The 23,885-nt window shown below is 42.7% G+C and overlaps 1 protein-coding gene across 4 annotated transcripts in view; it reads left to right on the top strand.

Moving 5' to 3' along the window:
• CEP55 (centrosomal protein 55) overlaps nt 1-12,187 on the top strand; it is a 49,548-nt gene extending 37,361 nt beyond the window's left edge. For all 4 annotated transcript variants that reach the window (XM_075935154.2, XM_075935156.2, XM_025179791.3 and 1 more), the window contains 4 exons: nt 3,187-3,503; nt 6,294-6,365; nt 9,458-9,583; nt 11,029-12,187. In XM_075935154.2, coding sequence (XP_075791269.1) covers nt 3,187-3,503; nt 6,294-6,365; nt 9,458-9,583; nt 11,029-11,235 — 722 coding nt within the window. In that variant the 3' untranslated portion in view covers nt 11,236-12,187. The remainder of the gene's footprint in view (nt 1-3,186; nt 3,504-6,293; nt 6,366-9,457; nt 9,584-11,028) is intronic.
• Nucleotides 12,188-23,885: the final 11,698 nt, after the last annotated feature.

Below are 23,885 nucleotides of genomic sequence, written 5' to 3'. Positions count from 1 at the left end.
GTTCTATAGTATCCATTGTCTTGAGCTAAGCATGCCACTTTTCAGTTTTTCAGGATTTTTCTGTTCAGAATAATAGATTAAATGGATAATTTCCTATAATTGTACCTTCCCTTTGAATTGAATTTTCAAATCATATCACTAAATTTTGACTCAATAGGACTAGTAAAATATTGGAGTAGATTGGAAAATATTTAAAAAATCAATTAATCATTGGTAAATGAGCCTATAACCCTACAAATGTGAACAAACTATAAACTGATGTAACTCACTCTTCAGGCAAGTTCATTGCTGCTTTTTTCATAATGTTGCTAAATTAGATCATAGTGAAAATCACCATGTATTGATTTCATTGGTGGAATTCCCTATGGGAAGCAGTAAAATGATCACGCCTGTTAATTTCATGCTGCTGCTGCTTAAAAAACTTAAGACTGGGATGTGACCAGTGGTTCTCAAACTTTTTGGCCCATGGCCCACCCCACTCAACACAGACCTTTCCACGGACCGCCAGCCAACCATTCATGATGACAAGATGGGTGCAGGAGGGGATGAAGTTACGGGGTCTGGCTGGGAGGCTGGGTGAAGGAGCGGACTGAAGGTAGGGGCTCTGGCTGCAAGGTTGGGTAATAGAGTGGACTCTGAGGGTAGGGAGTCTGGTTGGGAAGGTGCAGGAATGGGGTGGAGGTGTGGGGTCTGAGCATGAGAGAAATGAGGGGCATTTTCCTGTCTCCATGCCACCTGCGCCACCCCCCATTGCTCCCATTGGCCATGATTCCAGCCAATGGGAGCAGTGGGGAAGCCTCTAGGTGAGCAATTTCCTGCACTGCCATTCCCACAGCCAGGGGAAGCAGCAGCACATGCTGGATCCTGTCTCCCACATGCTGGATCCTGTCCCACTCCCATAACAGGAAGGCTCCCCTCTCCCAGCGGGAAGTAGGCGCTGGTGCTCCAACTTTGTTGGGGAAGAGGGAGGACACAGGGCTGGAGCATCAGTGCAGGTTCTCCACTTCAAGGAGGGAAGTGAGCCTCAAGCCCACAGCCCACATACAAGATGGTCTGAAGACCACACTTTGAGAACCACTGCATTAAACACAGGCATACAAAATCCCATTTAATTAGTTAATTGGTTAAACGTTAAACAGTTAAATGGGGGGGTAGGCAAGGGAGGCCATTCCAGTCTGGTTGGGCTGGAGCGGCACCCCCTGCCCGCCAGAGAGCTGCTGGAGCTATGGATGGAGGCTATTCCTGCTGCTATGGAGCGCCCCTGCCCACAGCAGGCCTTGCAGTGCTCGAGCAGCCCCTACTCACAGTAAGCGGGGGAGGGGGAGCTACTCGAGCCCCCACCAGTTAACCGGTTAACCATTAACATCCCTACAATGGATATGATAGAACCCTCAACTGGAATCCAGGAGTAGCTTCCTTTTTGTACTGCCAAAGCAGATATCCCACCCAAAGCTAACTTGAGCTAGGAAGTGAAAAATCCAGGCAAATAGAAGAGTTTTCAGGGTGTGTCATCTGCTGCAGAAACTACATTTTAAATAAGAAAATGTTCTAGCCCTTATGCATGATGAGAGTTTTTCAAAGCCAAACCAAGCTGGAACCAATGCACTGTTCTGGTCTTCAGGTTGTAGACAGACAGCTTTAGCACTGTAAGTTTCCATTGCTGGTTTTATAGATCCTTGAGGGCAGTACTGAAATTGACATTTGGGTCAGTTTCATTCTGCACAGGCTGTTGATGGCAACCATAAACTGCAGCAGAGGACAGCATTGGGAGAACTCTGGAGAGAGGTCAGATTGTGCCTATGAAGGAGAGGTGGAAAGCAGAAACTCCTCCCATGAAGCAGGCTAAAAGCTGAGGGAAGTTTAAATTTCTGAAGAATAATCCCAGAACCCCATCACAGTCAGGGCCAACTTATCCATTAGGCACAGTGCCTATAGCCCACGATACTTTTAGGGGCCCATGAAAATGTTTTAATTTCTTTTAAAATCAGAAGAGAAAAAATGAACTTTTAGGGTCGAAGAAAATGTTTTTCGACTGCGTTGGTATAAAGATGAATATAATCCAGCCTGGATTATATTCGTTTTTATACCAATGCAGTCGTAAAATATAATTTTTAATATATTTTGGAAGAAGGGGCCCACGAAGGCAAAAGTGCATAGGGCCCACGAAAGTCATAATGCAGCCCTGATCACAGTAGCATGTGTAAAGCAAAAGACAATCTTTGCCTTTTTAAAAACCAACAAGTCAAATGCATTTCAGTAAAAAGATTTGATAAGTGCTGTGGGATTTGTTAAATATGATCAATAGCTATTGTTGCTACAATGTGATCAACCTTAATAGTAAATCACATTTTGAATTAGTTATTAAATACAATGTACAAAAAAGTACACAACAGTCTTTATTCCTTTTTCAGTCAAAGAGGATTTGGCTTTCAGGAGTGAGTGTAACCATACTGGTATGTTCACCCTGGTTAGCAAGCCTTGTTCTTGGGCAACTAGTGTCTGGGACACCTTTCAAGAACTGAATTAAGCAATAGGTCTTGAGTAGGAAGCTGGCACTTACAATCAAAGAGTGTGTTCTGCACTGCAGCAGTCTAGATCACAGAACCACAAGATCCTTCAGCTAGTGTCAAGGAGGAACTGAGGAGGGCAGCATGTGATAGCCAATAGGTGGCCTGGCTCATGCTCTGCCCCGTTAATGCTGACCTAGCAGTTAACTGAACTGTGAGAGTTTTGCAGCCTCTGTATCAGGAAACCTAAATCCAGAATTGAGACTCCTGAGTTGATGGTGGGGACCACTCCACTCCCCCTATAACAGTGTGTTTAATGTATAGGAGCCATACAAGAAGCTGTGGGAAAATTCCTCTAGTACAGGAATTGCATGAGGCCAACATAAGCAATTCAGTGCAGTTCTCTTTCATAAATCTTTCCATTTTCCATGTTAGGATTAGTGGGGATGTGCCTGTAACACTAAGCACTATAAGGAGTCTGGTTCACTCTGCTCTAGAAACAGCTCTAGGATACTACTGTAAATTAGAGCAGCATCAGAAGTCATTCTAATTTATGCTGGGGGTTGACACCTTTCAGCATCCCAGAAACCAGAGACTATATGGGTTGCATAACACTACCTGTAGGTATGGCATAGAATCATTTAGAAAACCACTGCCTCATGATTTCTGTCTTGTGAAGGTTACCTCCAAGAAGAAAAACAAAAATATTATGACCGACTTTTACTGACTGCCAAGAATGATCTTGACACTGAAAGACAAACTATAACCCAACTGAAATCTGAACTTAATGAATTCAAAAAGAAACATGAAGAAACAAAACGAGAAGTAATGCATTTAAATAGCGTATTGCAGTCACAATGCAATTTTGCTATGCAGAATCTAGAAGATGAAAACAAAATCAAAGGAGATAAAATACAGAGGTTAAAGCAAGAGAATGAAACTATCAGAGAAAAGCTCAAAGAAGAAAAGAAGAAGACTGAAGATCTCTTATCTCAGGTAAGTGGATCCCATATGCGAGTTTAAATACATTAGCAAAGAGCTAAATTAAAAATATCAACTCCTTAAGCACAAAAGAGGGTCATAATGGTCTGAAACTATTTTACTTTAACAATAACTGTTTTCTGCAGATATCTGGCCCTAGTGTACATAACTTAGGAGTCTGAAAAATCCACACCCTCTGAGCAAAGTATTTAGACCAGCTAAACCACCAGTAAGACAATGCTAGGTTGACGGGATAATTGCCCCATCAACTTAACTTCCACGTCTTGGGAAGGTTGAGTCCTTACATGGAGAGGAGAAGCCCTCCATGGCAGCTGTGCCACTGCATTGTTTTAAGCATACAAACTCTTAGAGTTCTCTTTTTTTTTAATGATTAAAGGTGTTGTCATTCTGCAGTTTTTGGATTTGCACCAAAAGCCTCATAAAATACTCCCTAACACTTTCTTTACTGCCATCTATTATTAGAATCTTTAAAAATTCACCAGATACAATTTACGTACAAAGGTAACCTTGTATGAAGCAAATGCCAGACCAACTATTTCTCTCCCTTGGAGAGAATACTTCACAGCAGCTAACCTGGCTTCACTACCTAAGCTCAGTGATTCAATATCCTCCAGTGTTTACTAAAATCTATTGTTATATACTGAATACTTAAATCACCTATCTCAGGGGTTTCCAAACTTTTTGACACGGGAACCAGTAAATTCATTCACGAGCTTTTGGAGGACTGGTAACATATATTTGCATATTCATTAAGCAAATGACAAATATGCAAATACGTTGGTTTTGGTCCTCCCAAAACCCCCAGGACTAGCTTTAGCAAAGCTTTTGATACGGCCACCCACAACATTCTTACCAGCAAGTTAAGGGAATATGGATTGGAAAAATGGACTGAAATCCAATAAAACCCTGCACCACCACATCGTGTATTGAAAAGGGGCTCATTTATTTTCAGAAAGCTGACACCATCTTTGGAATTTTTTTATCCATATTCTCATTCCTGATGGTGACTGCACCAGGTTCTTTCCATTCTGACACATTGCAGTGCCTTTAAACCTCACTGTCAGCAGTGGGGATATTTAAAAGGCACTGCTTTTACATTTTTATTCAGGATCTTCGTGCGCCCTGAACTGTCCCACTCCCCGCTGGCCGATTACCTCCCCCCTCCCCGCCCACCTTTCCCTCCCGCCCTGGACCAGCCCCGCTGTCCCCGCCAGCCAATTCTCTCCCGCTGTCTCCTGGCAAGCCCTGCTGCCCCCGCCAGCCCTGCTTCCGCCGGCCGGTTCCCCAGCCAGCTACAGAGGCCGGTCTCCCTCAGCCAGCCTCACTGCCCCCGCCAGCCAGTTCTCCCCGCGATCTCCCCTGGCCAGCCCCACTGCTCCCGCCCCCCCAGCCAGCCCTGCTTCTGCCAGCCGATTTCCCCCAGCCAGCCCTGCTTCCGCCGACCAGTTCCCCTCCCTATCTACCCCGGTCAGCTCCACTGCCCCGACCCTGCTTCCCTGCAGCCCATATCCAACCCTCCCTCTCCCCTCCACAGTCAGCAATAAGAGCTCATCTGGTAACCCTCACTATGCCCCTGCCGGGAGCCTGAAACATATGGCTGCATCCACCCAGCCCGGCTGAGGGCTTGGGGAACCCGGCGCTGCACGGGCAGTCCAGGAGCCCGGAACACCCTGGCAGCCACGCTGAGGCCTGGTATTTTTTTCCCACGGCCCGGTAGCGGGCCGTGACCCATAGTTTGCGAAACACTGACCTATCTCATTTCTTACACTGTGCCCATCGCCATACTTTCTATGGCCTTTTGGCATAACACTTCACTATTTTGTTCTAGCACGTTTTCCCTATGGGAACATTGCTTGCGAAAGGACAATTCTTTGACAGAAGTACTAGTTAACGTGATAGGTATGGACTCCACTGATATATTTTATGGAAAGCTATATGCCTGCACCAAACATCTTATGTGCACAATTGATAAAACAATTGAGAAAGACTAAACTTTTTGTGATAGTCATTATGCAAAGCACAATTCAAGTTGAAAGTAATTTATTGTGACTAGTTTATGCTTTGGCCAGCCCCGCTGAAATGCTCTCATCCATATCAGATTTTAGGTATTGTAAATTGGTTTCCTTGTACACGATGCAGCACTATTTTGTACTGGTTGACTGCTCACATCTGGATTCCCTTTGGACCTTAGAACAGGAGGAGCTATGGACCTGATGCAAACTATATGTAAGGTCCAAAAAGAGGCAAATCTGGGTGTGAGCTTGGACAAGCATGGAAGCTGCTGAAGTAAGCAACTGGCATCTGGATTCTGGGGGGCCAAGAGAATTCTGTAGAGTTTAGCTGTATGAGTTATTGAGGGTAAACTGCTTGTTGGTTGCTGCTGCTACTTGTGACTATTACCCAGGTACTGGTCCTGCTACTTGGAAGATGAACGTTTGCACATAGCAACATGGAGATAATGACCTGTATTCTGAGGGCCTAATCTAAAACCTGTTGAAGTCAATAAGTGTTTCCATTAATTCCAGTGGATATTGATTTAGATCTTAATCACCAAGAAAAACTTTCAGAAAATTTGTTTCCCCTCAGGGGTACTTCATTTCACTGAAGAAGAGCTGAGGGAAGTTCATTTGGCTTGGCTACTATGTATGAGAGATTTCTTGTAGCACTGGAATATGTAATCTTCCAGTTAATCCTGTTATTAAAAAAAGTCAGTTATTCTTTGAGCTTTAATAATTACTATTCGCGGAAGTTTTTGGTTACAAATGCCTTCTATCCACATTTTAGGTCCAACTGTTCCATAAATCTTTGTTAAAACAACAAGAAGAACACACCAGGATAGCCTTGCTGGAACAACAGGTACCAAATTGTACTCTAAAGTTGTAGTAGATTTAATTAGGCATATTAATCCATGTGACTCTTAAAATACTTAAATTTTATTATGTACATATGGTTTTTTAAAATATGACATCCTCAAAGTACAGGTTAAGAACTGGTAGCTGATGCTTTCCCTATTATTGCTGTAGTCTGTAGGACAACATTTTGGGTGTTAAGTTCAGTCTAACTGCAGGCTTACTAATTACACACAGGCTTTGAATAAAATCACTTTTGCTTTAAAGCTGTTCTGAAATCATATGGACACTTCCTTGCAATCTTAAACCTATGCTGTTGCATAAATAAACTCTATTGCTATAAACAACTTCTCCCTTCAACCTCTTCAAAGAAATAAGTTCTTGTTCTGACTGTTTACATCACTGAAATATTTAGAGTAAATCTGTAACAAAGAAAGGTAATACAGTACCTCAGGCAGACTTATATAATAAATAGTCAAATATAAATGTCAGTTAAAATGAAAATGTAATAGTCTATCTTTAAAACCTCGACTCATTTCAATGCTCTCTAAAAATAAACAAAGTCTGTTCTTTTTGCAACAAAACAATTACAATAGAGTCCCGATTATCTGCCCTAAACAGGACTGACAGGTGGTTGGATTACTGAAAATGTTGGATAATAGGGACTCTACTGTAGCTGGTGCTGCTTGGTCCCCATCCCTGCCTGGCCCTGGCCCTGGCCCTTTCCCTCCCCCTCCCTGCAGCTCCCGGACGTGGGCCAGGAGAATGGCCTCGCTCACTGCCCCGTCGCTCTCCTGGTGCCACTAATGCCGCTACTGCCGGCGTCGCTTCGTCCCCGTCCCTGCCTGGCCCCAGCCCGTTCCCTCCCTGCAGCTCCCGGGGACGAAGCGGCGCCAGGAGAGTGACGAGGCAGCAAGTGGGGCCATTCTACCGGCCCGCGCCCAGGAGCTGCAGGGAGGGAAGGGGCCAGGGCCAGGCATGGATGGGGACGAAGCGGCGCTGGCAGGAGGCTTCAACCCGCAGGAGACTGCTGGAGCCTGTTCAGCCAGGGAGGCTGCATGTGGCATAGCGCAGGGCAGCTATGTCGGATAAAGCGGAATGTTGGATTACTGAAGGTCGGATAATCCGGACTCTACTGTATATCAATAATTCTTCGTTGTATTTCCCTGGATTCTTCTTGCTGTCTAAACTTCCCTCCAACTTACTGTTTTAAATTCAGGGATGTGTATGTGTATGTATGTTTGAGAGAGAGAGAGAGATTAATATATGCATCCACATACTGGTTAGAAAATGGTCTTTGTGGTATTAGAACCTAAGTTTAACAGATTGGTAATGTCAAGTTTGCAGTATGGATGTCTTTCAACATCATCTTGTTTCACTTTGATAAAAATGTTGAGGTGGCAGTAGTTTCTATTTTCTAACCAAAGGTTGTGCCATATGGTCTTCTGTAGTATATTTATAGTCAAACATTTAAGACTTTAACATCTCTTCCAATAGACACATTGATTTATAACACTGTGTAAAGAGAAACTGCAGCATTTTTATTGTCAGAACTTTGCACACCAACTCAAACATTAGACCTAAAATATAGATGAAATGTATTCAACCTCTAACATTTAACAAAATGAAAACCATCCAACCAATGAAAACAGAAGCGTGTAGGGACATTGAATGAACTCCTGGCCTATTGGAGTCTCTGCTTCTACCACTGAATTTGGTGCAAACAGTCTTGTTCCCCAGGTTTTACATTAGGGGTGGGCAATCATTTTGAAAAGGGAGCTACTTCACAACTTTCTAAGGGCTTGGGTGAAAGGAGCGGCACCATGCGACTTCTCTTGCTCCCCTGATTGGCCTGGGGGTGAGAGAGTGTGTGAAGTCTTTGCTCTCCAGCACCTAGAGAGAATTGCCAGCTGTTTTTAACAGAGTCTGAGAGCATGCAAAGTCTCTCGCCCCCTGCCCTGCCAGAGGTGTGCAGTGGCTAGAGAAAACTGCCAACTGTTTTAAAACAGATGTCAGTTCCCTCTGGTGCTGGTGCCCCTCGCTGGGGAGAGGACTTCACACGCTTCCCCCGTTGCCAGGTCTCAATTGACCTAGGATGGGGGAGTGGCAAGGCAACCACAGGCCGGATCCACGAGCGTAGCGAGCCAAATCCAGCCCATAGAGGCTGTCTGCCCACCCATGTTTTAGATGACAGTAATGGATAGGAGGCAATTAATGTATTTAGAAATGATAAAGACTTATTTTACATAATTGTATTATGTCCTGATAGAAAACTGTTTCATTCCCAAAGAGAAACACTCACTTTCAGCTATTTACTATCTAATGACCACACAAGAAATAGTTATTGGGGACAGAGTAAACATGGCTGCTTGAGAATGTTATGCCTGAGGGAGTAATCAGTATTACTAAGAGGAGGTCTGGTATTTGTGGAACACAGGAAACTAGAATCAAAGGTCAAGATACCTGTTCTGGACACAGCTTTCATTTTGGGGGAACCTTTGACTAATATTGTTATCTTAGTACTCAGCTCCTTTCTAATATCATTTTGCATATTGACATTGTTTACTAGTGATTGGATTAAATTCTGTCCAGGATGCTTTTCTTTAGCTAATGACCTATTCTTCTATTTTCTACACTTATATATTGTTTTGATTTTTTTTTTTTTACATCTGTATATTTCCAGTGGCCTTGTATCAAATCTCTCTGTTACAGGGTAGTATCTTATTAAACTCCTTAGTCTTGTGTCTCCTTAAAATTCTATATATGGAAAGCATGTTTACAATATGCAAGTGCAGATATCATGAATATTAATAGGAGTTATGCTTGCACCATTGGCTTTATGCATTGCACAACACTATCCCTAAAAAGTGGGGTATCTTTCCCATCCATATTGCCATGCTGTCATACAACAATCCTGATTACTAGTGCCACAAGGTTACCAATGCCATTTTCAGCCTCTTTAGAGTACTGTATTGTAGCTTAAAATTAAATAGATCAATGTACAACCACAGTCAAAAATTGAAACTTATCTCCAATAGGAATTTGTATTCTATAGTTCTAGCTCTGTAACTTCTTTTTTTTTCTCATTGGATTTACCAGATCCAAATGTGCACTACAGATTTTGAGAATGAAAAGCTTGATCGCCAGAAATTGCAGCATCAGTTGAATAAAGTTCTTAAAGAACTGCGCAAGGCAAGGGAGCAAATAACACGACTGGAGCCATTGGTGAGTGCTGAATGCATTACGGCTGAATTCAAGAAGTCTGCCTTCAGCAGGGGTTTTACTTCTATACATATGCCTGGAACTCCTGTAAGTGATGGACCTGCTTGCACTCATCCGTGAGAGAAAAAACTCCAAAGCCTGTAAATTACTCAGTAGAAAAACTGAGGAGTCAGAGTAAAATAGTAAACCCCAGCCTATGTGATTCTCCTGAAGTGCTCCTTGTCCTCATTATATGTCCTAAATTTGAATTTTTTTGAAGCTGATTATTGGTCATGGTTTTGTACATTCCTTATTAGGTTAATTTGGATCATTGCATATACCCAGTCTTCCTTAGCTGGCTGCTGTTCCCTCTAATTCAGTTACTACAGTGGAAATAGCAGTATGTGTTATAACAATGAGGAGTCCTGTGGCACCTTAAACACTAACAAATTTATTAGGGCATAAGCTTTCATGGACTGCAGCTCACTTCCTCAGATGCATGCAGCGAAAGCTTCAGTTTGCCAGGGATTTATGCAGGCAGTCCCCGGGTTACGTACAAGATAGGGACTATAAGTTTGTTCTTAAGGTGAATTTGTATGTAAGTCGGAACTGGCTCCAGATTCAGCCGCTGCTGAAACTGATCAGCGGCTGACTACAGGAAGCCCTAGGCAGAGTTGCTCTGCCCCCGGCTTCCTGGAATCAGCCGCTGATCAGTTTCAACAGCGGCTGAATCTGGACTCTTGGGACAGAACAGCTGAGGTACTGCCGGGTAGGTCCCCGCAGGACCAACCCGGCAGCACCCCAGCTGCTCTACCCCAGGCGTCCCGCAACAAAATCCTGGTCTGCTGGGGGGGGCCGCACTAGCTGCGTCCCCTCCCCCCCCAGCAGACCAGGGAGACCCGAGCAAAGCCGCGGAGGCACAGAGGTCCCGCCGCCTCTGCAGCTTTGCTCCTGTCTCCCTGCTGTGCTGGGGGAGTCCCTCACAGACAGAGGCTGCTGTATCAGGCGTCACAGCAGGGGGTGGCAAGTGGGAACCAATCTACGCAGGGAACCGATTTTTAAACCAGCTCCCCTCGCAGACTGGCTCTGTCTACTACCCCACACTGCTGCCTCTGTAACAGAAGCAGCAGTACAGAGTAGTAGGGGGCTCCCCAGGAGTGGGACCGGGAGTGCACAGGCTGCTGGGCCCACCCCCGGGGAGTACTTTAGTAACTGTGTAACTGCTAAAAATTGTTGCAGCTACACGATTACTAAAATACATGATAAATCCCAGTTAGGAACTACAATGGCATCCAGAGCCTATTAGCAATATTTGAGGTTGTATAGCCAATTTGCATTACTATTTCTGTAAGACATCACCTATTCATTGGATACCACTGTGCTGTCAGATGTACCCTGTATTGTATAGTATGTTTTAGGCTGCCAAATTTAAGTAAAAATAACAGTTTCAAATGAAAACTTTTTTTCAGAAACTCCAAGAATTTGGATGTGTAGAACCATCAAATGGTTTGCAAGCAGCATTCGAAGATATGTTGACATTAAATGACAAAAATCCTTCGCTGAAACGTTCAAATCTACTTGATGAAAGCTTCCTTGAGTGTCCCAAATGTAAAGTACAGTATCCAACAAGCCAGCATAGAGAGTTGCTAGCTCATATTGACTTCTGTGCAGATTAAACTCCAAATGGAATTACCATATGTATACTGCATATTAAATGCAACCAGGGTTCTATCCCACAAAAGAAAATAATGACTTTTTAATTCCTTTTCCTTTTTAAGGTTATATAAAAGACTAGCATGTCAGTTTCATATTCCAATTTAACAAGAATGGAAAATTATTGTAATTTATTTGGCTTTGTATAAATATTTCACTCTGCTTTTTTGTGAAAAGTTATCTGGAACCACAGGTTCAATGAATGAGAATTTAACAGAAATAGGAATATTTTAAAATTGTAAACTACTGACTTTGTTTTTGCACTATTAAAGTTATGTATTGGGGCCAGTAGAAATACCAGCTAACTCCCTTAAACCGTCTTCTTCTGTGTCCCATATCCAACTACCTTGTACCACATAAACAAGCCTCAAAATGAAGACTGACAAACTTCTAGGGACTCATAGGTGGAGCCACGATAATTAAGAATAGCTATATAAATTTGGGCTTGCCCTTAATATAATTGCATTCCACCAGAGAGTTGGTTCAACATCTTGATATCAGAAACATTTTTCCAAGGGAACTGGGATTTTTTTTCTGCTGATGGTTGGTGTTTGTTTACTCATCACTCACTTCCTTGTATCAAACAATTTGGTGTGAGCTAAGGCTGTTATAGAAATGGTGGTCGGTGTGCACACGCTTCTCATACCAATATTAAATGCGGAGAACAAATTTCTTCCCGGAAAATATTAATTTACTGAAAAATAGGGAGCCCCAGACACAGAGAGCAGGCAGGCACCTTTTTAGAAGCTGAAATGTCAGTTTATTAGATCGAAGCACACTCCTGTTTGCACTTCTATATACTATTGCTTAAAGTTGTAAAATGTAACTTACCAGGAAACCTCTTTTACTTCTATGGGGAGATTTAAGATTCCGTATTTTGCAAATGAAATAAATAAAATGCAGTTGGGTTTCTCATTCTGAAGTCACTGTGCTTATTTTTTTTAATTAATAAAGGCTTGCCCTCTGGTAAGTAATATTATGGCAAATCTGGCCCCTTGCAAAATGTCTCTATTAGTGTTTTGCTTTATTTGAACCTTCTTCTATGTGTGTAATTAGAAATGTCTAATTAACAGTGCTTAACTACTAGATTCATCTTGAACTTTCTTCGGGTTGTTTCTATTTTGAACAGTGAGCTTTTTAATAAAAAGGTTAACTTCTTAGCACATAACTATGAATACCTTAGGTTGGAACATAGGAATTATCATAATGGATGAAATGGTCCATCTTGTCCAGTCTCCTGTCTCTGACAGTGGCAAATATCAGATGCTTCAGAGCTGATACAAGAACCTCATAGTTGGCAGAAGTGGGATAATCTACCCCAATGAATGTCTCATTCTAATAGTTAGAGATTTGTATTAAATCTTGAAGATTAAGGCATTTTGTTCTTTCCAAAACTTGATTTCATTTATTGTTATAATGCTGAGTGTTACTGTTATCCATCCTTTTGAATCTTACCAAGTTCTTGAGCTCTATCATGTTCTGTGACTTAGTGCTACAGTCCAATTACACACTGAGTGAAAAAATATTCTCATCAGTACTGAATTTACTTTGTGTCACTGATTGTTCCCTTGTTTGTGTGGTGAAACAGGGAGAACAGAGCTTCCAGTCCCCCTTCTCCATCATTTGTTATTTTATATACTTGTATGATGTCTTCTTTCTATGGCAAACAATCCCAGTCAGTCTCCTTTGTGAGTTTTCCCAAGCCCTTAATTCATTGGTGCTGGTCTCTGAGCCCCTTTTGTTTCTGCAGTATCCTTTTTGAGATGTGGTGACCAGAAAGGCATTGAATAATTTAATAACTACATCTGAGCATTAAGCAGAAGTTTTCATCAAGTTGTCCCAAGGCTCAGGTACATTTCCTGAGTTACTTTAGAAACCTGTAAGCATATGAGCAGCTGATTTTCACACACACCCCACTTCTGTTCTGTGTTACTTTGCATCTATCAATAGTGAGCGTCATCTGTTGTTATTATTAGGTCCCTACCAAAGTCACAATCTGTTTTGATCAATGTCATGGTCAGAGGATTTTAAAAATCATAATTGTAATTATTTCAGCTACTTAAAATGTTGTAAGTCTAGGGGTAGGGTTTGTAGCACTGCTACCCTTACTTCAGTACTGCTGAGAGGTGTGAACCGATGTTTTTTCTTTAATAAAATAGTTGTATAGCAACCCTTCAACTATTTTTTCAAATACCAAGATCATCATATAAAACCACCATGTTAATTCCTAACAATTCTGTTTGCTAATGTAACTCTGTTTTTGAATTCCATATTCTATTTGTTTCTTTGCTAAAACATTCTTAGCAATGTCCTGCGGGAGAGTATTGCCTCGCTGTTTTATTTGCCATGTGCAAATAAGACTTTTATAAATGTCTTCATGCAAGGAATGCAATAAACAATCTGTTCACAACTACTCTGTTAAAATCCATTAAGAAGGCACATTGTTTAATCATATCTGCAAGGAATACTATCAAGTTGAACCACGCACACATTTAGAGTTGATCATGCATCACCACTAACCTGAAAAGAATACAATACCTTCAAGGGATCTATGAGAACAGATTTTCCTTCCAAAGTGCAGCAGACAATGAAAATGTGCCAATAGAGCTAATATAAAAAAGCATTTCAGTATTGACCTATGTCCTATTATATACTGCAAAATGGCTTCCACAGTCATATCCTGTTTTTATACAACTCAGAGAGGTTTCAGATCTATGCAGTCAGTTTGGATGGGACAAAATTAACTACTTAAGTAACAAGTTACTATGTGATCACATTCTTACACTTGAAATATTTACCTTATTCAAAGTTATGATTCCACATCAACTATTTAGGGTCCTTCATTTCAAAAGGCCTAACATTAAGGGAACTAGGTAGGAAAGCGGACTGGACTGAAACATTCAAGGATATGAATGTGGAGGAGGTTTGGAATTGCTTTTAAGTCAAGGTTGCAGAAACTAGCTAGAGCTTGCACCCCAAGGAAATGGGGAAGAAAACCATAGGGAAGGGTTTAGACCATAAGAAGGGCCATGCTGGGTCAGACCAAAGGTCCATCTAGCCAAGTATTTATTTGATTGATTTAAAATATTTTTACCCCACCTCTCTATTTAAAATATTCAAGGCAACTTACAAAATTTTTAAAAACAATACAAATATATACAAAAAAATTAAAATACGAGACCCCAGAGGGACATAAAACCTGCTAAAAATGTCTCGAGAGGAGAAATGCACACACAGACTCGAACACCAATAAAAGCACGAGTAAAAAGGGTGGCTTTAGCCTGATGCTGAAACAATGCTAACACTGGCGCTAGGCGAATGTCCCGGGGGAAAGAATTCCACAGATTGGGCGCAAAAGCTGAGAAGGCCCAGCTCCAGGTAGATATTAATCTTATCTCCATAAGTGGGGGAACACTGAGCACAGTCTCCCCAGCTGACCTCAATCCCCAGGTAGGTACATATTGGAGAAGACGGTCCTTCAGATACCCCAGACCCAAACCATTTAGGGCTTTATAAGTCATAACCAAGACCTTGAATTGTTCCTGGAAACATACCGGAAGCCAGTGCAGCTGCCAGAGCATTGGCATGATGTGCTCTGTATAACGAGTATTAGTTAAAACTTGAGCAGCTGCATTCTGGACCAGCTGAAGTTTCCAAAGGCTCTTTAGAGGCAGCCCCACGTAAAGCGTATTACAGTAATCCAGTCGGGATGTAACAAGAGCATGGATCACTGGTCAAATAGCCTGTCTTCCAACAGTGGCCAATGCCAGATGCCCCAGAGGGAGTGAACAGAACAGGTAGACCTAAAGTGATCCCTTTCCTGTCATTCATTTTCACCCTCTGACAAACAGAGATTAGGGACACCATTCCTACATATCCTGGCTAATAAGTATTGGTGGACCTAACTACCATGAATTTATCTAGTTCTTTTTTGAACCCTGTTAAAGTCCCGATCTTCACAACTCCTCTGGCAAGCCGTTCCACAGGTTGACTGTGCGCTGCATGAAGAAATACTTCCTTTTGTTTGTTTTAAACCTGCTACCTATTAATTTTGTTTAGTGTCCCTTAGTTCTTATATTATGGGGAAAAGTAAATAACTTGTCCTTATTTGCTTTCTCCATACCTGTCATGATTGTATAGACCTCTATCATATCCCCCCTTAATTTCCTCTTTTCTAAGCTGAAAACTCCCAGTCTTTTTCATCTCTCTTCATATGGCACCTATTCCAAACCCCTAATCATTTTTGCTATTTTTGGAACCTTTTCCAATGCCAATATACCTTTTTTGAGATGGGGAGACCACATCTGTATGCAGTATTCAAGATATGGTGTACCATGGAGTTATATAGATGCAAAAATATATTCTCTGTCTTATTCTCTATCTTTTTTAATGCTTCCTTGGTTGCAGACCAAGCTGGAAGAACAAGCATCTCAAACAGAGAGAAAGCAGAAAGCCTACAAGGAATGGAAGATTGGGGGGCGGGGGGTCAGCAAGGAGAGCTACCTCTTGGAAGGCAAACAGTGTAGGAATAAAGGGAGAACTGCCAAAAGCCAAGCAGAGTTGGATATTGCAAAGGGAATTAAAATCAATAATAAAATTATTAATAAAAGCTTTATAGACTTCTATATAAGAACAAGACAAGGAAAGAAGAAGCAGGACCATGAAACACTGAGAATGTAATGGAGATTAAAGATCAACTAGGCATAGGCCAACATCTAACAAAAATTTTAGCATAGTTAAAAACAGGCAATAAAGATCTTAAGGATAGTGGCAGAATGGCTAATGGGAATGAGGATATGGAAATAGAAATTACCATAAACAAGGTGGAAGTCAAAGTCAAACATCTTAATGGGACTAAATTGGGGTGTCCCAGATTATCTTCATTCGAGAATACTAAACAGGCACATGGTTTTTAATGAACATGAACTCAGTGGTCATGCCCTCTGACTGGAGAATAGTACTATTATTTTTCAGAAAGGGAAAAAAGTTATTAGGAAACTACATTCCTGTTAGTTTGACCTTAATTGTATGTAAGGTCTTGGAACAATTTTTGAAAAAAAAAGTAGTTAAGTACAGAAGTGTTAATGATAATTGAAATAAAATACAGCATGGTTTTATGAAAGGTAGATTGTGCCAAACCAACTTGATCTCTTTCTTTGAGAAGAAAACTGATCTTTTCAGACAAAGGAAATGCAATAGATCTGATCTAACTTGATTTCAGTAAAGCATTTCATACAGTTCAACATGGGAAATTTCTAGTTAAACTGGAGAAGTTGGAAATTAATATGAGAATTGAAAAGTGGATAAAGAACTGGTTAAAGTGGCAACTACAACAGGTCACACTGAAAGCTGAACTGATAGCCTTGAGGGAGATAACTATTGGAGTTCCTCAGGGATCAGCCTTGGGACCAATCTAATTTACTATTTTACTGACTTTCATATAAAAAGTGGGAGTGTACCAATAAAATTCATAGCTGACCCATGAGAGGTATTGCCAATATGAAGGACTAGAATATCATACAAGAAGATCTGAATGACCTTGTAAATTATAGTAATAGAAATGGGATGAAATGTAATAGTTCAAAGCCCAAGGTCACGCATATAGGGCAGGGATTGGGAACTTTTGGGGGGCTAGGGGTCCACTGACCCACAGAAAAATTAGTTGGGAGCCACACACAAGTGAGAAGCCAAACAAACAAACAAAACCCCCAATCCTCACAGACCTGGCCACCAAATGAGAAGGAGAAAAAACCTTCACAGATGTGGCCCCCAACTGAGAAGCAGGAAAAAAGACTCTACTCAAGCTCCAGACACATGAGGGAGTGAGGAGATGCCAAGGCTCAGGGCTTATCCCCAGGCCTGGATTAACTCTTCTGGGGGACCCAGAACTAGTGGATTTTGTGAGGGTCCCAGGCTCTGGGGTGGGACAAAAAATGAGGGGTTCAGAGTGCAGGAGGTGGCTGATAGGGAGTGTGCTGAGGGAGGTCTTGATGGGAGGTACCATTCAGGAGTGGGTGGGTGGGGGTGTGGAGATCTGGGAGGGAAGGTGCAGGAGTTGGCTGGGAGGGGGGGAAGCAGAGGATGGGGCACCTACCTGGTGGAGCTCTTGGTGGGGCTTACATGTGTCTCTGCACATTACAGGGAAGCTCTCCATGCAGGCACCACTCTCCAGTGTTCCCATTAGCCAGGATTCCCAGCCAGTAGGAATGACAGGGGACAGTGCATGCAGGGAACACTTCCCCGCAGTGCGCAAAGCCACATGGAGACTCTTCCTCCCCGTGCCAGGCAGAGTCCGTGGCCCCAATCCGGTCCATGACTTGCTTTGATCAGGCCAGCAAAGCTTGGGGCTCACTTCCCCACTCCCCACATGTGTAACTGCTGAAAATTTCCTCTGGAGGCCCTTACCATTTGGATGCTGCCAAAGAAATTTTGTCAGAGGAAATTTCCTCCTGGTCAGAGATTGTTGCTGCCTTTGTGGTTTCTGAAGGTATTTCTGTTTCATCATGAGCTTTGGCCAAGCTGTCCCACATAAATCAGAGTTTTGGGGTGGCCTTTTAGACAAAAATCCAATCCAGCTCCTGAGAGTAAGCATAGATACTGTGCATAGTACAGCACATTTTTGTAATTCTGGGCAGCTACTTGGCTTTGTCCTGCCACTGGCTTGTGACCCAGGAATATGCCCTCTCCTGCATTTGCTCCTCTAGTCATAAATAGAGCTTGGCATTCCAGTAACTACAGAAAAATAAAAGTGAACGTGCTCTTCTCTCAAGAGTGTAAGAACTGTCACAATCTCCTGACAACCACATGGATGCACAGATCATCTGTGAATTCGCTGCTCCCAGGAGTTGCAAGTGGACATGCTTGACTGTGTGCCAGCATTTACACAAAGAGGGGACATCTTCTGAAGATAATCCCCAATTAGTGGAGTGTACACAAGTATCCAGACAAACCAATCCAGATGTGAGGCAATGCATAGTGGGACAGTAATGGTGAACTACCTAAAGCAGTATAGTTAATTCAAAATGGGGCTGCATCCAAAACCTTACAGCAGTATTAGTCCTTCCAAAATAGTTATGTGCTGCCAAGGCATATTACTTACTGCAGAATAAAATGAAAGTATAAAAGAGGAAAATATCATTTGTGTGTAGACACAAGACAATTTATATTAAAAATAAAAACAACCCCCACCCCCAAAGCTGTACTGAAAAAGTGGTTTTATGTAGATGAGGCTGATGTCATCTACCATCTTGGAGCCATTTATCAGGATGACAAGTCAACTTCCCTAATGTTCTGATTTCAAAGCATTTGGCAAACATTAAGCAGCGCAACACACCTATTAAGTTAAGTATTATTTACCCATCGTGATAAAGGCGCCGTGGGTGACTTCCCACAGCTCCAAACAATCAAGCTCTGCAATAGATAGTGTAACCAAAGCAAGGGTCTATGCTGGGTCAAGTTCTCCTAACAAAACAAGCATTGCACAGTTCAACAGGTCCCTTCTTCCCAGAATAGTTGTTTGCTAGAGAAATAAAGAAACTGAGTTATCCCCTTTTTCAATTAAATGTTCCTGGTTGTCAGGAGATTGTAATATAGTCACTGGCAGCCAGAGAGAAGTAAGAAAGAATCAGACCCATTGTTCCAGCATAAAACAAAGCCCCCTTTTCCCCTAGAGCTTAATTAGGGTCATGTGGTCCCAGTTATTTTCTATAAAAAACCAAGTGGACTCCTTACTGACTCCAGGCTTCAACCATTTCCAAGCAGAGCAGAGTTTACCAGTTTCTCCAGGAAGGAGCATGTAGCTGAATCCTGTCTCCTCTTTCCAAATGCTGAGTATTTTCTCCAGGCTGTCTTTCCTAGTCCCCAGGCATCCTGTTACCCACTTCTTCACTGGGTGGTCTTATTCTTTTGAAAATATCCCTGAGGAGTGGGCAACCTCACACTTCTACTGACATCCTTTGACGTACAGTATTTCCCCCTACACTGGTTCCTAAAGTACAGTATGGAGGATGGGGCTTCTCGTGCCTCCTCTTGCTGCCTCTAGATGGTAGATGTGTTCCTCGTAGCCCATGAGTTATCACTCTTTTCTTCTTCCCTATGGGAAGACGGCAGTGGGGCATGTCCTGGGGCAAGGAGTGGCTAGGAAGAGCAAAGAACTTGTCGATAAGTGGTAATGAAGTTTGCCAAGGGAGCCACCTTGTGCCCCCCACAATCAGAGGTACACCTTAACCATGACTGCCTCACTACTACCACCACTTCCTGGAAAACAAAAGCTGGTCTCTGCCCAAAAGTTTCATTAATACTTAAGTAAGGTTGACTAGCAATGCCTTGTAATATTCCCCCATGTTGGTTGCAACCACAGTTAAATGTATGAAAACCAGGAAGTAAAAAGTTATAGGCAAATTTTCACATCTTAAGAACCAGGAAACACAAACCTACAATTACACCACCCCTTGTTTACAACTTTAGTGACCCCTTGACAGATACCATAGTAGTCTGTTCTTCCAGAGGCTATTGAGCACTATAGATACACAGCACATGGATAGGGTTGCCAGGTGTCGGGTACTGACCCAGGCAGTCTGGTATTTTTGCCTCCTGTCCGGTAGAAAAGTTAAGAAAATACCAGATACTTGAAATGTCAGGCATTTTCTGTTTTTTTTTTCCCTGCCAGGAGGCGAAAATACCGGACACCTGGCAACCCTAAGACAGCTTGGTAACTGGGCCCAGCCTCTGGCTCCCCCCACAGGCTGCTCTGCTTACCTGCGGAGGAAGGGGGGGGCTTGCTCAAGAAAACAAGATGGCTACCGGCAAAAAGACCTGTAGCAAGGGGAAGCAATGCCTTCCCTGGGTCTTAGTGCTCAACTGCTCCCCTCTTGCATTTACAGGAGGCCATGCTGTTTTATTGTATTTATTTATTTATTGCTTAATAACTTTTGGGGTCCTTTTTTTCTCAACAATGTTGGTCTTCCCTTTTTTTCTCCCTGGTGGGTTTTTTTGGGGGGAAGAGGTGTTTTTGGTTAAACCATTTGGCAACCCTACACATGGATACAGCATGAGAAACAAGCAGATCATGTCCTCACCATGGTAAAAGTGCTATTTAGGGAAGGCTTAGAGAATAACACCTGGCTGCTACTCAACCACTTCATCTACGCTGAACCACCAACCCAGTTGTTACCACCTACGTGATTCCTCTTCAAAGATTTCTCCTGCCCTTACTTCAGCCCTGCAAGGCATATATGGTACCAGATTGTCACTGATCCCAAAAGCAAAAATAAACTATGGTGCTCCCCTGCGTGCACAACTGACAAAACAGCAGAAATGAGCTCTTTCATTGCAGCGTGTGGCAATCTGCTGCAAGTAAACTCTGCTCCAATTAAGACATCTGTTCCTAAGACAGTGAATGGCGGTTGGAGAGAGCATGTGGTTGAGGTGAATCTTAACTTTCTAAGCTCATCTGAAGAAGAAGAGTTTTCCCACAAAAGCTCATGACAGTAATTAATTAATTAATTAATTAATTAATTAGGGTTGTTTTTGAAGTTACAGACTAACACAGCTACTCCTCTGAGACTTTTTAATTCCTAGTTTTCTGAGACTATAAGAACAACTATACTGTCAGAACAAAGGCCAGTACACTGTCTTCAGACACTTGGCAATGCCAGGTGCTCAAAGGAAATGAACAGAAAAGGTAATCATCAAGTGATCCACTGTCTGTCGCCCATTCCCAGCCCTGACAAATAGAGACTAAGGACAAAATGTTTGCCCATCCTGGCTTGATCATTGTCTTCAGTCCACCCTCTCTGGGGCACCTGGTGCTGGCCATTGTCGGCAGACAGGATACTGGGCTAGAAGGACCTTTGGTCTGACCCAATACGGACGTTCTTATGTTCTTATGTAACCCTGTTAAAGTCCTGGCCTTCACAATATCCTCTGGCAGGGAGTTCCATGGGCTGACTGAGTGTTGTGTAAAGAAAGACTTCCTTTTGTTTATTTTAAATCTGCTGCCTAGTAATGTCATTTGATGACTCCTACTTCTTGTGTTATGGGATGGAGTACATTAACTTTGCCTTCTTTACTTTCTCCACACCAGTCATGATTTTATAGACTTGTAGGATATTCCCTCTCCTTAGTCATCTCTTTTCCAAGTTGAAAAGTCCCAATCTTACTAATGGCTCTTCATATGGAAGCCATTCGATACTCCTAATAATTTCTGTTGCCCTTTTCTGAACCTTTTACAATTCCAGTTTATCTTTTTTGGAGATGAGGTGCCCAAATCTGCACACAGAACTCAAGATGTGGGTATACCATGGATTTATATAGAGTCAATTTGATAGTCTTATTAGCTATCCCTTTCTTAATGATTCCCAACATTGTTTGCTTTTTTAACTTATGCTGCTCTTTAAATGGATGTTTTCAGAGAACTAGCCACAATGACTGCAAGATTTCGCTTTTGAGTGGTAACAGCCAGGGCCAGCCCGAGCCATGTTGGCGCCCCAGACCCCGGGCGGGTGGCGTCACCCTGGGTGCATGGTGCATGCGCAGACCCGCCTCCAGGGCGTGCAGGCTCGCATCTGGGCGCACAGCGCATGTGCAAGCCTGCTCCAGGCCCGCCTCCGGGCACACGGCGCATACACGAGCCCGCCCCCGGGGTGTGCGGGCAGGTGCACGTGCTGCCCAGCCACCGCCGCTGGCGTGCAGCCTAGGGCCACCCGGGTGGGCTGCACCTGGCCGTGCAGGGCCCCGCGTATGCAGGGGGAAGGGCACTGCAGGGGTTAATGCAGCACCCGTCCCTGGTGGCCACTGCAACCCACCAGAAGCCGGGTGTGCAGTGCCTGATGGCAGCTATAAGGGGCGCTGAGCACCCCTTACAGCTGCCATCAGGCGCCCCCTATTGGTTAGCACCCCGGGCAGCTGCCCAGCTCGCTCACCCCTTAGTCTGGCCCTGGTAACAGCTAATTTACACCCCATTGTTTTATATGCATAGTTGGGAATATGTTTTCCAATGTACATTTCTTTGCACTTATCAACACTGAATTTCATCGGCCATTTTGTTGCTGATATAGGTTTACATATAGATCCAGTCAATGCTTTTGAAGTATATAAGGCATTAATATGCTGCTCAATCTTAAATCTGCATTAACAAAGATTTGGGCAATAAATCATAGAATCATAGAACACTAGAACTGGAAGGGACCTCAAGAGGTCATCAAGTCCAGTCCCATGCCCTCACAGCAGGACCCAGTACCTTAAAAAATAGATCACTTAAAAAGGGAAGCTTTAATTACTTGTCCAAACTCAAAGAGAAGGTGAGGTCCTGCAAAGCTCTCCAAGAGCCTCCTCTTCCAGGTTCTTGCACGAACTGCTAGACAACACTCTTTCCCTTCACATCCAAGAGCTCATTTCCTCTTCAGTCTTCCCCAAAACACCTCATTATGCTGGACTTTCAGTTATGGTGATAAAATACCACCTCACTTTTCTTTTGGAGCAAACTTTTTTTTCCCCTGGAGCCATAGATTTCCGTTTGGCTTACGTATCTGGACAAAGCAATGATTATTTTCTTTGTACAAAATATTTTTCTTGCTGAGCTCCACTCTCAGGTTTCTGGCCAGTGGATGGAGTAATGAGAGCAGTATTATTTTCTGTTTAGCTCTGGGGTATTTGGTAGGTTGATACCAAGTAAATAAAAATCTTTTCACACCCAGTAACAATGGCACAGGATCATCTTTTGAGCTGATCAAAAAGAAATTCTGCCACCTTTCCCAGGATATTCCCAGTAGTCTCAGGCTCTTTGCGATACTTTTTTCTCTTTAGCTCATTGTTAACTGACAGCATCTTGGTTTTTTGCTCAGTAATACTGATGCAATAATGTAAATTCCAAATGCTGTTTCTCTTCTGCTCCTGTTTTCTTTTCCAGTCTCGTTTTCAGAATTGAACACACGGGGCATGTCCTTGCCTCACTGACATTAGTGGAGTATGCCATAGACATCACTGAGAATAGGATTTCTGTTTAGTTTTATTACCATTTGCTACCTGCCCACCAACTCTTACTAATGTTACGTTAAATATTGTATAACTTTTTGCATAGTGGCAGTAAGGCTGCTTGGGAACTCACTCCTAGCTACATACTATCTTATATTAAAAAATTATGTTCTGCTACAGTCAAAGACAAAATTATAGGGCTTATTTGCTGATTTCACTAATTCAGTCCAGGGAGGTGCTGAAATCAGTGGATATTGGAATGAGACTCAGTACATCTCAGGAGGCTCTCACTATCTCATAGAATCAGGTTCCAATACTATGTCCCAATTTTGCCTGGAAAGACTCTCTCCTGGTTTTACTAGGTTGTTTGCTGTGGTTATTCACAATATGATGCACAGAATTCTAAAACCTGGCTAATGAGAGTACAGAAAATTTTTTGTGCTTCTGGCTACTTGCCATCTGCAGTCACCTGTGATGGCTGGCTGGTATCTCAGTGTTTGCAGGGTTTCCTATTATCTTCATTTAAATTCATAATGCAGCAGACAGCCAAGTGTTTTCAGCCATTTGTCCATTTTTCAGATTAAAAGATTTTTAAAGCCACCTTTCTGATCATCTAGTTTGACATTCCGCATAATCTGGA

The sequence above is a fragment of the Pelodiscus sinensis genome, chromosome 8 (assembly GCF_052426305.1).
Source record: "Pelodiscus sinensis isolate ZL-2025 chromosome 8, ASM5242630v1, whole genome shotgun sequence".
Lineage (NCBI taxonomy): Eukaryota > Metazoa > Chordata > Testudines > Trionychidae > Pelodiscus > Pelodiscus sinensis.
This window is presented reverse-complemented; position numbering and strand designations above follow the sequence as displayed.